This window comes from Nomia melanderi, chromosome 2 (assembly GCF_051020985.1).
Source record: "Nomia melanderi isolate GNS246 chromosome 2, iyNomMela1, whole genome shotgun sequence".
Classification (NCBI taxonomy): Eukaryota; Metazoa; Arthropoda; class Insecta; order Hymenoptera; family Halictidae; genus Nomia; species Nomia melanderi.
The window spans coordinates 10,271,506-10,284,907 of NC_135000.1; the positions used below are offsets into that span (position 1 = coordinate 10,271,506).

A 13,402-nucleotide genomic window follows, 5' to 3' on the forward strand; every position below is an offset into this window, starting at 1 on the left:
AGTTTTGTACGTTTCGGTACTTAATTTGATCAGAATCGTAGAAATGGTTAATATGGTAGAAATTCGTGTCTCTAGTGTTGTTTAAGTTTGTGAAACTGATTGACAAAACAGAAGTTTATTTGTTAAGAGTATTATAATGTGCATAAAAGTTTATTTTTCGGGACGTGTCAATGTGAAAATCTTCGCTAATATAAACCATTAGTTACCCGACACAACTTTTACCTTATCAGATTTCATTCCAAGTCAACATCGACGTTTTTGTGTTTTTTTTTTATGCTCATTTACTTTGTTTATTATGAATTTAATGGATTCTTTTATGCAGTAACTTAACAACGGATTCGATAACATAGGTAATCAAATTTGGTCCATTTCTCCCTCAATATTTTGATTATGTAGACGTTATAACCTTTGCTTTCTTTGTGCTTGTTACTGATTTCTATCGTTCAATGTCAAAATCACCGACTTTCAGTTCGATGCTTTTTTCAAATTTCCAAGTCTTCTTTACAGTCAAAATTGAATCGTACATTTCAAGTACTAATAAAAATAACAGAAAAAAGTTTTTAATTAACCATTTCCATTACATTACCATATTATCATAGATAATTAATGATTACAATAACCAGTTGGTCTTATTGAAATTAGTTTCATATCTCGTATCAATGTATTGTTTCACGTTTGTGGACTTCTGTAGAAATATAAAAACATTCCAGAATAATGTTCAGGTTAGTTTATGAGTATTTAGAAAATATGTATGTCTGTAACAAGTGTATGTTCTAGATCATTAGATCATTAGCTTTTAAGAAATATCATGCGATATATTAGTATCCTATTATTTAATATCGTCACACGTACGTTCTTTCGTTTAATGTTAAACAAGGAAATAAATATTATCCATATAATTTTACAAAACTATTTCCTTCCATACAAATGACTAGTTTATAAATCGTAAGGAGTTGAAATGGATTTCTCTTTATTAAAATAGTATGATACATTTCATTGTATACATTTGTTTATTTACATATAACACATGGAGAAATAAATAAAATGCTTTATAATATACTATAATGCGTTAAATGTAATCTTTCATTCTATTAAACCAATAATATAATAGCATTTTCATGAAAATGAAATCTTCCTTTGCTAATAGGTCCATTATCATTTCCTGTCTTCGATTTTGATATGATCAAAGAATTGGTGCTGCGATAAAGAGGTAAACATTTTTTATTCGAATACAATTAAAATATAAACTGAAAAAAAGTTGTGGTTCTTAAGATAATAAATTAATCAACAGTGTATCGCGTATGTTACAAAAGTTTTGTTTTTTGCGTGATGGTTACAGGTTGCTACTAGGAGTTATTGTCATGGATTTTCCTCAGTTCCGTAAAATTGAACAACTTACAAGTGATGCGATAGAAAACAAGTGATTGTGTGGTAATTGACATAAAAGTGTGTCGGTGTGCCCCAGAAGGTACTTTTTAGTGGAGCCACCAGGCTATGGCCAACCTGAACTTTGAGCAGCCTCCACGCAGTAGTGCGAACGCAAGCCTTACATCGCGTACGGGTGGTGGGGGGGGCTTAAATTCGTCAACCCTGACAGGTCATGTCACACCTACCTCGGGCATGTTCTCAGGCTCATCTACAAGCACTTCAAGCTCGATCACGTCTGCGGTAGTAGTTACTAGCGTTTATATTGGAGCCTCAGGAGCTGGAGGTGGACAAAATAATCATCAACCTCAACAACAACAGCTCTCTCCTATGGGCAGTAGAGGACTGTTTGGACAGAGAGCTTTTACAGATAGACGTACGATGCCTACTCTTGGGTTAGTCTCTAATCTTAATTAATAAAACTACCTAATATATATTAATCGTATATCCTTAATGTTATTATTCTTAGTATCCTTAATATATAGTTCATATGAAAAAAATGAAAAGTTTATGCAAATTTATAGAACCTCGAATCCAATGGGTAGCATGGGCACTTTTGGAATACCACAAAGTCGTAATTACGGATCTCAAGGACAAATTAATAATTTTCACTCTGTTTTTGGCAGTGGAGGAGGTGGAGATACAAGTACTCCTCCATTGTTGGATCTGTCTGAGTTTCCTTCATTAACAAACAGAGGACAGGGTGATTCTATGCCGCAACCTAGTCCTATGCCTGGCAAACAACCTTATGGTATGTATCACATTCAGAGTTTATCGTATCATATTTGTGTATTAAATATCTATAAAATTACCGTCTCTTCTCGAGCACTATAGAAATTTTATGTCTTCGAGTACCATTTTCAATTGAAATTGAAATTGAAATTTGAAAGATTTTAATTGAAAAGATAGATACAATTATATTATACGATAAATACTTATTGCTATATAAGTATTTATATGAATTGTAGTTGGAATGGTAAAACAACCAACATCTGAATCGAGTGAATTTACTATGAGTTCTGAAGATTTCCCAGCATTGCCAGGAACACAAAATAGAGAAGGACCATCGCCAGGTGGGAGTGTATCTGGGGACAAAAATGTACCTGTTGGACTTGGTCCTGAAATTGGACAAGACGTATTGCAAGCGAATAGAGCACATGGATCTGATATGTCCCAATCGTCTAAAAGAGGCATACAAACATCACCTGATGGTACTGAAGCTATTTATTTAATGTAATAAGCATACTAATTACCACTTGTTTTCTTTTTATAACATATTTTTATTTAAATAAATTTTGCCATTTTTTTGTATACTTTACATCAACATTCATTTTTATATTTTATAGGAAAAGTAACCAATATACCAGCTAGTATGGTAAAAGATCAGTTTGGAATGATTGGACTTTTAACATTTATTAGGGCAGCTGAAACAGATCCGAATTTAGTGTCTTTGGCATTAGGCCAAGATCTAACCGCGTTAGGATTAAATCTTAATTCGCCAGAAAATCTTTACCAAAACTTTGGTGGTCCTTGGGCTGAAACTCCGTGCCGGCCTCAGGATATTGATTTTCACGTGCCGCCAGAATATCTTATTAATGCTGCAATCAGGTATTTTCTTCTTGCTGCAAATTATTTTGTTTCACTCACGCAGGAGATCCGTCCATGATAGTTAAGTGTAACTTACTTTGCGCATTATTTTCGATTCTAGAGATAAACTAGCACCAGTTAAATTAAATCGATATAAGGAAGATCTACTATTTTATATGTTTTATACAAATGTTGGGGATGTTCTGCAGTTAGCAGCAGCAGCAGAGTTGTAAGTAAATATATTCGTTACCAGAGAACACATTTTAGTATCTCGTTAATGAAATCCCACTTATTAAATACGTTGTTCGATTCATTGATACAGGTACAGTAGAGAGTGGAGATATCATATGGAAGAAAAGGTATGGATAACCCAAGCACCGGGGTTGGGACATGTAGAAAAAACGTCAACCTATGAACGTGGTACTTATTATTATTTTGATGCGCAAAGTTGGAGAAAAGTAGCAAAGGAATTTCGTTTGGATTATACAAAACTAGAAAGTAGACCTCATCTTCCCACGAACTTTCATCAAACCCAGCCTTGACTACAGGTGCCAAAAAAAATAAAAATAAAAATACAATATCACTCGACGTGTATAAGTAAAAGATATTTATGTAATCCAAGAATAATACAACGTAAATATTTGTTTCAGATCTGCTTGCAGACCATTGTGTTGTCTTTAAGCTGGACAGGAAACAGCTATTGTATAAATGAACAAATGTAATAATCTTTAATAAAAACATAAAATTTGAAGAGTAATAGAAAGGAATCTTGAATTAACTGCTTGTGATTACAATAGAAATGGAAATAGGCCTGATGTATGTAGACGGTAGTAATATAAAGTAGGGTCTGTCTGTGTATATATAATTTTGATATAAGATAAACATAGATCTGAAATATTCAGATTCTTATTAAAGATGTCTACTATCTTTGTAATGTACATAAAAAGTAGTAAACGTTGGAAGACTAAATGAAATTTTGCCAATTAATAACTGAAAATTTCATATTTTTATAAGTGGCATATTTATATAATTTTCATTTGAAATTTTTTAATATTTTGTAACTTCTAATCGATACATATATAACGATGATCTCTTTTTTTTATTAGATCCTTATTAGATTTTGATAGTTTAATTGTGTTTCATATTGAGACTTGCAGCAAATACTCGGTTCGACACCACTTCAAAATGTTAAATTGGAATGTTGTTTAATATAATGGTTCTTATATTGTGCCCCCTTATATATATATATATATATATATATATAAAATCATTATTTTTGTCTTAATTTGAATATGTATTACATAATTTTTCTTGTTCTATCGCGAGATCAATTACGCTTGTAGAAGCATTTATGAAATAATTTTCAATATAATTTCTACTATTCGTTTCGGTCTCATTTAGGTAATACCTGTCGAGAAAATGTAAATTTTAAGGAACGAAATGTATAGAGTATAATAATTTAAATATTTTATATCCAAGATTCTGTTACCTATAATTGACCATGATACCACAACTATTCGCTACACCACGTGGCGAAGGATCAGCTAACCAATTTATTCTCCACATAACAGCTCCGTTACGTAAATGGAAATTGGCTGTAGTTAGTATAGATAAAATATTAATTTGATATTATTACATAAATGTTACAATGAGAATCAACGTACCAACTTTATTTAAGGCATAATTCCGACGTTTTTCCTTGTATAAATACCAAGCACATGCTCGAATCAGTGGCTTTTCTAATGCATCAGATAATTCTTTATCATTAGTCCACGACGAGTTACTGAACGTTTTATTTAATCTTAATGCTAGATCATTTTCTTTTAAAACGTTTTGTATAGATCTCAGTTCTTCATTCGTAAAAATACAATTTATATCTGAAAAATAATATCTAGTATAAAAGAAATCGTTTGAACAATTTGATTGTTATTTGATAAGTAAAAATATAAGATACAGATAAGACTAAAAGTTTATTGCAATTACCCTGCCTTATTCTTTCGAGTAGCCAATTTCTGAAACTGGGTATCGGCGATAAAGTCGATAATTCACGTATCATAGGAAATTCGGATATTATTTCGCTGGCTACTTCTTTTATTAGGTAATTACCTAGTTCAATACCCTATAAAAAAAATATTTTTTCCTTTGAAAATATTAGGCTTTAAACTTTTAGATGGTCGTGATTTATTTACTTGCAATCCTTTTTGCGTAGAAGCAATTGAATAAAATATTGCTGCTGTTATTTTACATTTATCTTCATCTAGGAACGTGATATCCTTTTTCATTGAACCAATGATTCTGGCTTTTGCTTCTTCAATACCTTTTACAGAACCTATAAACAAATGACATATTGACATGTATTGAAAAATGTGTTTTAGAGACTTTATTTGAAACAACTTTATACCAGGTATTATATCGCATAACGCTGTATGTAGTACAACAAGAGGTTCTCTTGGCATAGACGGATGTGTGAATATGTAACATCTTCTATAAGGTCCAACCCTTTGTTTCAAATCTAACCAATTTCTAATGGGATGTATCGCTTCATAATCTGAAACCTTAATAAAAGAGGAGGTATATGAAATTGCTATTAATATTATTAGCTGGTTATTTAACAAAATTGTTTACCTTCTGTAATATATCGCACCCGCTTTGCCATGTTACTCTCTCTACGTGCAAAAAACCGACTGAAAACCATAATAATAATAAATCACGTAGCGAGATATTTAACTGTTGTACTTTAATATTTTCATCTGTATCTTTGGTTTCCGACATCAACTCCTATGAGAAAAATTTGCAACTTACAGAAATTAAGAATACTTGGTAATTAAGTAAAATTAAAAGCTGATTAAATCACAATTGTATTACCTATCGATTTCAGCATGATACTGATAAAATTATAAAATTAAATTGGTTCTATTACTTATCATTCTAAATAACTCACTAAAATGTCTGTCCTTAAATCAACAAGAAATTTTACACCGCTTTCAAGCCTCCCAATGACAAGAAAGAGCCATTGATAATCTGGTACAAGAATATTTTTTAAGTTTCTTTCATAAGTAAGTATTCGTCTTTCCTCTTCAAGCTTAAACAAAAACATTTATTTTGAAAAATAATGACATTATACATTATGCAAAACAGAAAACTCACTTTGGATATTCCTGAAGAATGAAACAATTAACGAACCTTTGTATCGATCAATTTCCTTGCTATGTTATATACATCATTGTGTTGAACAGCATATTTAGACGCCAACATGTGTAAAAGTTGTTGCCTGTCATCCTTATTGCTCTCGTAGTATCCGGTACACAGACTACGGGCTGTATTCTACAATAATCCAATAATTTTCTTAAATTAAGTAACAGAAACATATTTTACATACTCACAAATTATAGTTAAACGTGCAGGCCCTGATTAAAACTAACCTCAATAATCCAATTACTGACGTTGCTACTTTTAAACTTAAAAACTTCGTCCAATTGTTCCTTGAGAAATGTAACATTTTTCTGCGACTTTTCTTGACTATAGGAACATTTAAAGATATTTAAAGCATACTTCGAAATCAATTTGCTCCTACGCGAGATCATTGAAACTTTCAAGAAACCATTCTTAAATATCATTGTCAACTAAGTAGAATAAATAAAGCGCAGGCACTTGTATACTACTGTCTGAACAATTCGTACAATGATAAGCAAAAGCTAATATAAAGTAACACAACAAACAGAACAACCTGTAACGAGATTAATTAATAAAATAACCTTATTGCGTAATCACCCACGATCTATTGGAAATCTATTTTTCCTTTATCTATCAGAACCTATAATCCGTCGAAATCTAAATATTATATTATACTTATCTAAGATATCATAGTAGCATATGAATATTGATCTATCACCGCTTCTCGTGGAAACTGACAACGAACAATTACGACAACACGATAATTAATAGACTCACAGAAATCATTCGGTTAGATTCATGCTTGATATACAAAAACACCGCACTAATCCAATTATTCATAATGAAACGAATAAACTAATATCACATACGCGTGACGCCGGCAATACGCTGCAGACCGATATCACGTGCGCGTGACAGCGGCAGAAAAACCACTGTCAATTTCTACCTTCGAAAACCGACCGTTTCCCTATCCTTATAATGAGTAAAACAAGGAAAGAGCGTGTGTGTGAGAAGGATAGAAAATTTTGCGACGACCTAACGCCATCTAGCGGACGGGTATTTTCAAAGCTTTTTCCCTATACCTGTAATGTGTAAGACAAGGACAGAGATAGTGTGCGACAAGGACAGAGATAGTCGCACTCGCGCCACCAACTTGGAAAAAGCATCTCATCAGTCCCTGGTGCGTACGCGCGAAGCATCAGGACCGAGGAGGTCTCCAGAATATGAATTTAAGTGGCGCCATTTAGCGGTGGAAGCTAGGAACTAAATGCGAAACGTCGATCGTGAAGACATCAGTTTCATTAATAACTCAACTACCACGCATCATTTATGAACATTTGTAATTTGCAATCATAGACTGGACCTTCCCTTACATTCCCATATCACAATGGTTAGGATTTTCTGCCTCGTTAATTATTTATTAATTATTCTCCGAGACGATGTCACAAGGTAACCCAGAATTTTTTGACAGGTGCCCAGTAAACAATTAATTTCTCACTTAATAGGAACAAATTGTGAACATTTGTGATCGAGGAAATTAGGGTAGACTCTTAAGAACATTTAGTAGTAGTTTGAACCAGATTGGTGCAGTAATTAATAAGTTATTAGCGATTAATTCGCCCACAAGCACAGTGTGCCCCTGCCAAGCTGCAACTGTCTTTACACATGCGATAATCTGCCCTTACCTTTACATTAATTCTGTAGCTTCTATAGATTTATTATTCTATAGCTTTCCGTGGACCGATTCAGATGTTCGACGGCTCAAATTAAAGCTTATGGAACAAGGGCAACGATACCACTATTGATAATTGCAAGTCGGTATAACAGCAGATTGAAAATCACTATCAAGTGAATATTCATACTTGGCTTAGTCGTTACGTTCTCACGGAACACAGTCGACGCTTCGGAAAATCGCTTATAACTTATTAATTACTGTCTGAATGTAATTCAAACTATCACTGAGTGTTCTTAAGGGTGTACCCTAATTTCTCCAATCTTAAATGTTCACAATTTATGTCTATTAAGGTAGAAACTTCATTGTTTACTGGGCAACTGTCAAAAAAATTGAAAGTTACCCTGTGACATGGTCCCGGAAAATAATGAATAAATAATTAACGCGGCGTGAAATCCTATCCAAAGCGACATGAGAAAGTCGGGGAGGGCCCATTCTATGATTCCAAATCGCAAATGTTAACGAATGATTCTTGAGATTCGAGCTATTAATGAACTCGCTGTTGTTTTCTCCCAATCAACGTGACGCATTTTAGTTCCTGGCTTCCTCCGCTAGATGGCGCCACTTTATTTTCCTCCTGGAGACCTCCTCGGTCCTGATGGTTTACGAGTACGCACCAGGGACTGATGAGATGCTTTTTTCAAGATGGTGGCACGAGTGAGACTATCTCTGTCCTTGTCGCACAGTAGCGCTGTTCTTGTCTTACATATTGCAGGTATAGGAAAAAGCTTCGAAAACGTTCGTTCGCTAGATGGCGCCACTATCGCTCGCACCAGTTCTTTTCCATCCTTGTCGCACACATGCGCAGTCCTTGTCTCACTCATTTAAAGAATGAAATTTATAAAAATTTTATATAATCTTTTCAGTCGCTCCATCACATTACCATCGATACCATTTTGCACCTTAATTATTTATTAACTCTTCTGTACGGATGTAACGATTTTACTATGGGTCTATGAATAAATTAAATACATATAAATAAAAGACCTGTTCCATTTTATTTGTTTACCTCAATATTACATTTCTTGTATACACATACTCGTAATTTGTGTTTTTATTTACAAAGTGATTTGCCAGTTGCATTAATTATCCAGCACTCGGCGCCGCCTACGCGTAGTCTTCTTCCGACTACCTGTTGCACAATGAAATTTGAATTGTGCGTTGGTGACGGTTACCCGAACGTATGCGGCGTGCCTGTAAAGTTTGGCGTCAACCTGTTACGCGATCAACAGGCGTTCGCGTCGACGACGATGTCTCGGTAAGTGGTATTGTTGAATAGAATATTAAAATAAATCGTAATTATCGTTGCGACCGTTGGATATTAGCTTTTAGAGTCGTTCCAAGAGGCTTGGAAGCTAATTTTCTCCGAGAGATGAGTGACTCTGGAGACGCTGTGAAGTACAAATGGACCCCCGAGAGTACTGCGTTGTTAGTGTCGGTATGGTCGGATAGGCAAGTCCAAAAGCAGCTCGAGTACACGACGAAACCGCAACTGATATGGGAAAGCGTCGCGCGGTACATGAAGAAGAAAGGATACAATGTTTCTGGGAAACAGTGCCGATCGCGCATGAAACAGGTTCTGGTGTGTTATCGCGAGGCCAAAAGAGCTGGTACAAAAGCAGGGGTCGAGCAGTATTACGAGTCGATCGATAGAGTTCTTAAGATCAAACGTCTGGAAGAAAGTAACCTGAATGGCATCGATACTGTAGGTCAGTCTGTCTGTACACGAATCAACAATCGTTGTGGTGTTATTTGTTTTTGGTATCCTGTGTTTTTTATTCTAATAAATCAGATTTATTTTTTAACATTCCCATAGATGCTGCGATAAACGTTAAGTCTCCTCCGAAAGAAGTTAAGACAAGTAAAAATTTACAAATGAGACACAAGTTTCAGGAGCCTGTACAGTCGCTTCATCGTTCTGACGCGTTGTCTCCTACATGGGGATTCAGCCGTAAGAGTTACATTTTGATTTGTTTAATGGTATTTTAGAATATTAGAATTTGATACAGTTATTGATATGTTTTAGGTGAAAACGAGTATCCCGATTCTCCTGAGTCTAACGAGACTATCATAGCTAGACCTTATAGAGTGTTTTCACCTACAAGGGATGTAGCTATTAATACAGGGGAACAGTTGGTACAGATTGCTGGGAAGGCTACACAGTGCAATTCTGTTGCAATGGAGGAACCAGTGCATGCCAATTACAAACAAAATTTATTGCACGTTTATCCCTACGGAGAGGTGCCGTATCAAAATTCAGTGCAGAATGTGAGGAATCAAATAATTCAAGAGAACATGCAACAGCATCAAAATTTGCAACAGAATTGCATGAGTAACCAACAGAATATGATGATGAATAATTTAGGGTTCCAGCAGAGTCAGTACAATGTAAATCAGAATCTAGTGTCTCAGCCTGTAAATGTTCCAATGAAAATAAGCCCAACAATGCCGCAGAATACTAATTTTGAGCAGCTACTACAACAACAGAATCACTTGCAACAAGTGAATAATCGTGCAATGCCGCAAGAGCCTAGAAAAATTGTGTTTGGCCAGAATCTGGCAGCTACTTATAAACAACAGTATGGCAATACGTTGATTCACATGCCTGCCGTAATAGATACGAAGAGAGCCAGCTGTCTGTCTCCAGATTATTCTCCAGATGTGACTCAAAACTTGAATGATGCCTTTTGCCAGTCGAAAGGTGACGACAAAGCGCACAACTTGAATGAAACTTACAACCAAGCTGCGCAGGCAGCCAATCCGTTACCGAACCAGGATGTCACTGTACTAACAAACAATGCAACTTGCAACGATGACAGTATGTTGTTAGACTTTCTGATGGATTCTCTGAGTCAAGCAGGAAGCGAGAACAAATCAAAGGACACCGCAGTTAACACAGATGATATTCCGAACGTGCCTTTCAGGAAGAAGAAAGCACAGAAATTGGAACAGCTGGTTCTAACTGCCATCAGTTCTCAAAACGAAGTTGTCAACAGGGTAAGCTGCAGTTGCACTAAAGAACAAAAGCGTTCACATTACGATTCACATCATTCATTGTCTCCTTTTCCACGCATTTCAGATCCTCTCCGCACAAAATGACATGTTAACGAAGTTCTTGGACATAGACAGAGATCGCCATAGCAGACTGGAGAATCGATTGGACGATCTACTGAAAGTAGTGCACAGCAACGTACTTGCAAAGCAGTGTTCAGAACTGGACGTTGAGATACCTCCACCGCCACCCGAACCGATAATAACGTCTTTGGTGCCTCCGCCCAGACCTGGCATGCCGCCTCCTAAATTGGATCTGGTTCCTCCGAAACCTTGCCGAGTTCCTTGTACCATGGCAAGCTCTAACGTTGAATTAATCAATCAGAATCCCGTGTCGACGAGGCCGGGGATCGTCTCGCCCATAACCAGTCCAGTGAAGAAGCCTGGGACCATATGGTCGAAACTGGGACCGGTGTCACAGTCACCGTTTGTAAAGGCTCAGCAGCGCTTGGGTTTCCAAACGGTCCCAACCACAGAGACTCGGACTCAGTCCTCCGCGGAGAGGCGCATAGCCAAGGAGGTGGACAAATTCAAGATGGACACGGAAACGCTGAAGCTCGAAACGGCCAAGTTTCTGGAAACGGAGAGACAGCTGGAGGAGAAGATAGAGAACGCTCGTCTCGAGAAAACCATGAGCCAGTCGCTGCACGCTCGCAGGAGACTGTTTACTCAGCGAGAACCCACCGCGGCGATGATACTGACCGCCGCGTTCTTGGAGAACGAATGTCGCACCTCCGAGGAACTGAATCATCACGCGAACCAAGGGAACACGAGGAACGTCGAAGACGACCTGTTGGCTGGCCAAGGCGAGAGCTACGACCGTTTTCGTCAGCTGAACGCTAGGCCGGTGTGCACGGCCGGCGAGCCCTGCGACACGTCCACTCCGGCGAAGTTCTGTCCCACGTCCGGCAACGGCGAGAGAGCGTCCGTGTCGGTGCCAAAGCAGACGATTCAACAGTTGGCGCAGCTCGTGATGAACACCGGCAGGTGGAAGGATCTGGCCAAGCAAAGCGAGCAGCAGCCTCGCGTGCAGCCGGTCCAGGTGAACGTGGACAGGCAGAACGTCTGCCCGCTCGGTTACAGCGAGGCGTTCACTGCGCAACCCCTGCCGAGGGAGCAGTACGCGAAAGGCGAGAAGAGTCACGTGAAAGACTGGCTGCTGAACAAGTACGGGGATCCGACGAACGAGCAGAAGGCTGTCTACGGGCCACCTTACAATAACGCGAGCAAAAAGGCTAACTTCCCTATGGGCTTCACGACCACGATGATGGATAGTGAAGTACCAAAAGTGAAAGAGGCCAATGTCGAGATCTGCAGACCCGTTGGGTTCAACAACAACGTGCTGCCGGACCGCAAGCAACAGACTGTGCGTTTCATGGACGAAGCGCTGGCCGAGCTGCAACGCATGTACGTCGAGAGGATGGCCATAGATCAGCAGGACAAGAACGACAGCTTGCCGTATGTAACTGGTGGCAACGGTGGTAACGGCGTTACCGTTCAGAACAGGCAAATGATCGAGAAATACATGAATGATATCATGCCAAAGAGGCAGCTGAAAGATGGCAAAGACAAAGACACCGATTCTGATAACGATGAGGAGTTTTTGGACACCACCGCCTCTATGGCCACCATTGTGCCGCGACGGGGATCTCTGACGTCGACTGGTACCACTTCGACGGAAACTACGCATTCTATCAAATTCTCGAAAGATAATTGCGTAATCAGTTAGTCGTAATCGATGAATACTTCCAAGCATGTATCTGCCAGGTAACTGGCAGGCTGTTACATCAATTTTATATTTTATGACTATTATAGGGATTATAAGAATTACGTGTATCGAAATTTAATTTTAAACGTCCACGACTGATTGTTAATGTTACGAGCGTCTATGGTTATGATTAATCTGCCTTCAGCAAGGTTATATGTTTTCACGTTCAAATTATAATACAAAGCGGATTTGATTTTACTCAACGCGAGTTCATGTTGGCGTTAAATGCATCAGCGTGCAATCAGTTATGTTTCGTAGTGATTCTTAAGGAGATTTAGTAACGGAAATTCGTTGTTGAGCATTTTTTATATTAACCAACTGTTTATTTTTCGAATGATTCACAAATGCATATGGAGTCTATACGTTTAGAAGTTTAATAGGAACGAATGTTACGAATATTAATTACCGTTCCGTTGAATTGTATCGATGTTGCTTGCGCGCATAGTTTACGCAAGGATTAAGTGTTCGTACGTCTAATCATTGTGAACTCTGTTATGAAGGAAATAAATAAATCTACAATGAACACGATTAAACGATACTCACCTTGACACTTAATTGAGAATTTTTGCTGATTTCATTTCACTCAAAGTACTCTGCAATCAGGATTGGCCAACAGGAAGGAAAATCGAGCCTTCGAGGACGAAGGTGTTTCAAAACTATCCAAA

The 13,402-nt window shown here is 37.4% G+C and overlaps 3 protein-coding genes across 12 annotated transcripts; 2 read left to right on the forward strand and 1 right to left on the reverse strand.

Moving 5' to 3' along the window:
* Positions 1-25: 25 nt before the first annotated feature.
* On the forward strand, positions 26-3,775 carry Rga (CCR4-NOT transcription complex subunit regena). Of its 5 annotated transcripts, none has more exons than XM_031990596.2 (10): positions 26-350; positions 643-722; positions 1,148-1,210; positions 1,340-1,820; positions 1,950-2,176; positions 2,394-2,636; positions 2,772-3,033; positions 3,134-3,241; positions 3,335-3,560; positions 3,663-3,775. In XM_031990596.2, the coding sequence occupies exons 4-9, from the start codon at positions 1,495-1,497 to the stop codon at positions 3,552-3,554; spliced, it is 1,386 nt and encodes a 461-aa protein (XP_031846456.1). In that variant the 5' UTR covers positions 26-350; positions 643-722; positions 1,148-1,210; positions 1,340-1,494; the 3' UTR covers positions 3,555-3,560; positions 3,663-3,775. The 5 variants fall into 5 exon arrangements, with proteins under 5 accessions (XP_031846456.1, XP_076221179.1, XP_031846454.1 ...); XM_076365064.1 differs by having other exon boundaries at positions 692-722; XM_031990594.2 differs by lacking the exon at positions 643-722.
* LOC116433008 (malonyl-CoA decarboxylase, mitochondrial) lies at positions 3,605-7,143 on the reverse strand. Of its 6 annotated transcripts, none has more exons than XM_031990593.2 (11): positions 7,056-7,142; positions 6,435-6,531; positions 6,196-6,336; positions 5,954-6,094; positions 5,638-5,790; positions 5,414-5,567; positions 5,202-5,341; positions 4,996-5,131; positions 4,677-4,889; positions 4,502-4,607; positions 3,605-4,420 (listed from the first exon to the last, which is right to left on the reverse strand). In XM_031990593.2, the coding sequence occupies exons 3-11, from the start codon at positions 6,265-6,267 to the stop codon at positions 4,294-4,296; spliced, it is 1,242 nt and encodes a 413-aa protein (XP_031846453.1). In that variant the 5' UTR covers positions 6,268-6,336; positions 6,435-6,531; positions 7,056-7,142; the 3' UTR covers positions 3,605-4,293. The 6 variants fall into 6 exon arrangements, with proteins under 6 accessions (XP_031846453.1, XP_076221177.1, XP_031846451.1 ...); XM_076365062.1 differs by having other exon boundaries at positions 3,605-4,247; positions 4,283-4,420; positions 6,435-7,142; XM_031990591.2 differs by having other exon boundaries at positions 6,964-7,141.
* Positions 7,144-8,724: 1,581 nt separating this feature from the next.
* On the forward strand, positions 8,725-13,260 carry LOC116432975 (uncharacterized). Its single transcript, XM_031990519.2, has 5 exons — positions 8,725-9,176; positions 9,244-9,627; positions 9,735-9,869; positions 9,945-10,915; positions 10,998-13,260. The coding sequence occupies exons 2-5, from the start codon at positions 9,291-9,293 to the stop codon at positions 12,696-12,698; spliced, it is 3,144 nt and encodes a 1,047-aa protein (XP_031846379.1). The 5' UTR covers positions 8,725-9,176; positions 9,244-9,290; the 3' UTR covers positions 12,699-13,260.
* Positions 13,261-13,402: the final 142 nt, after the last annotated feature.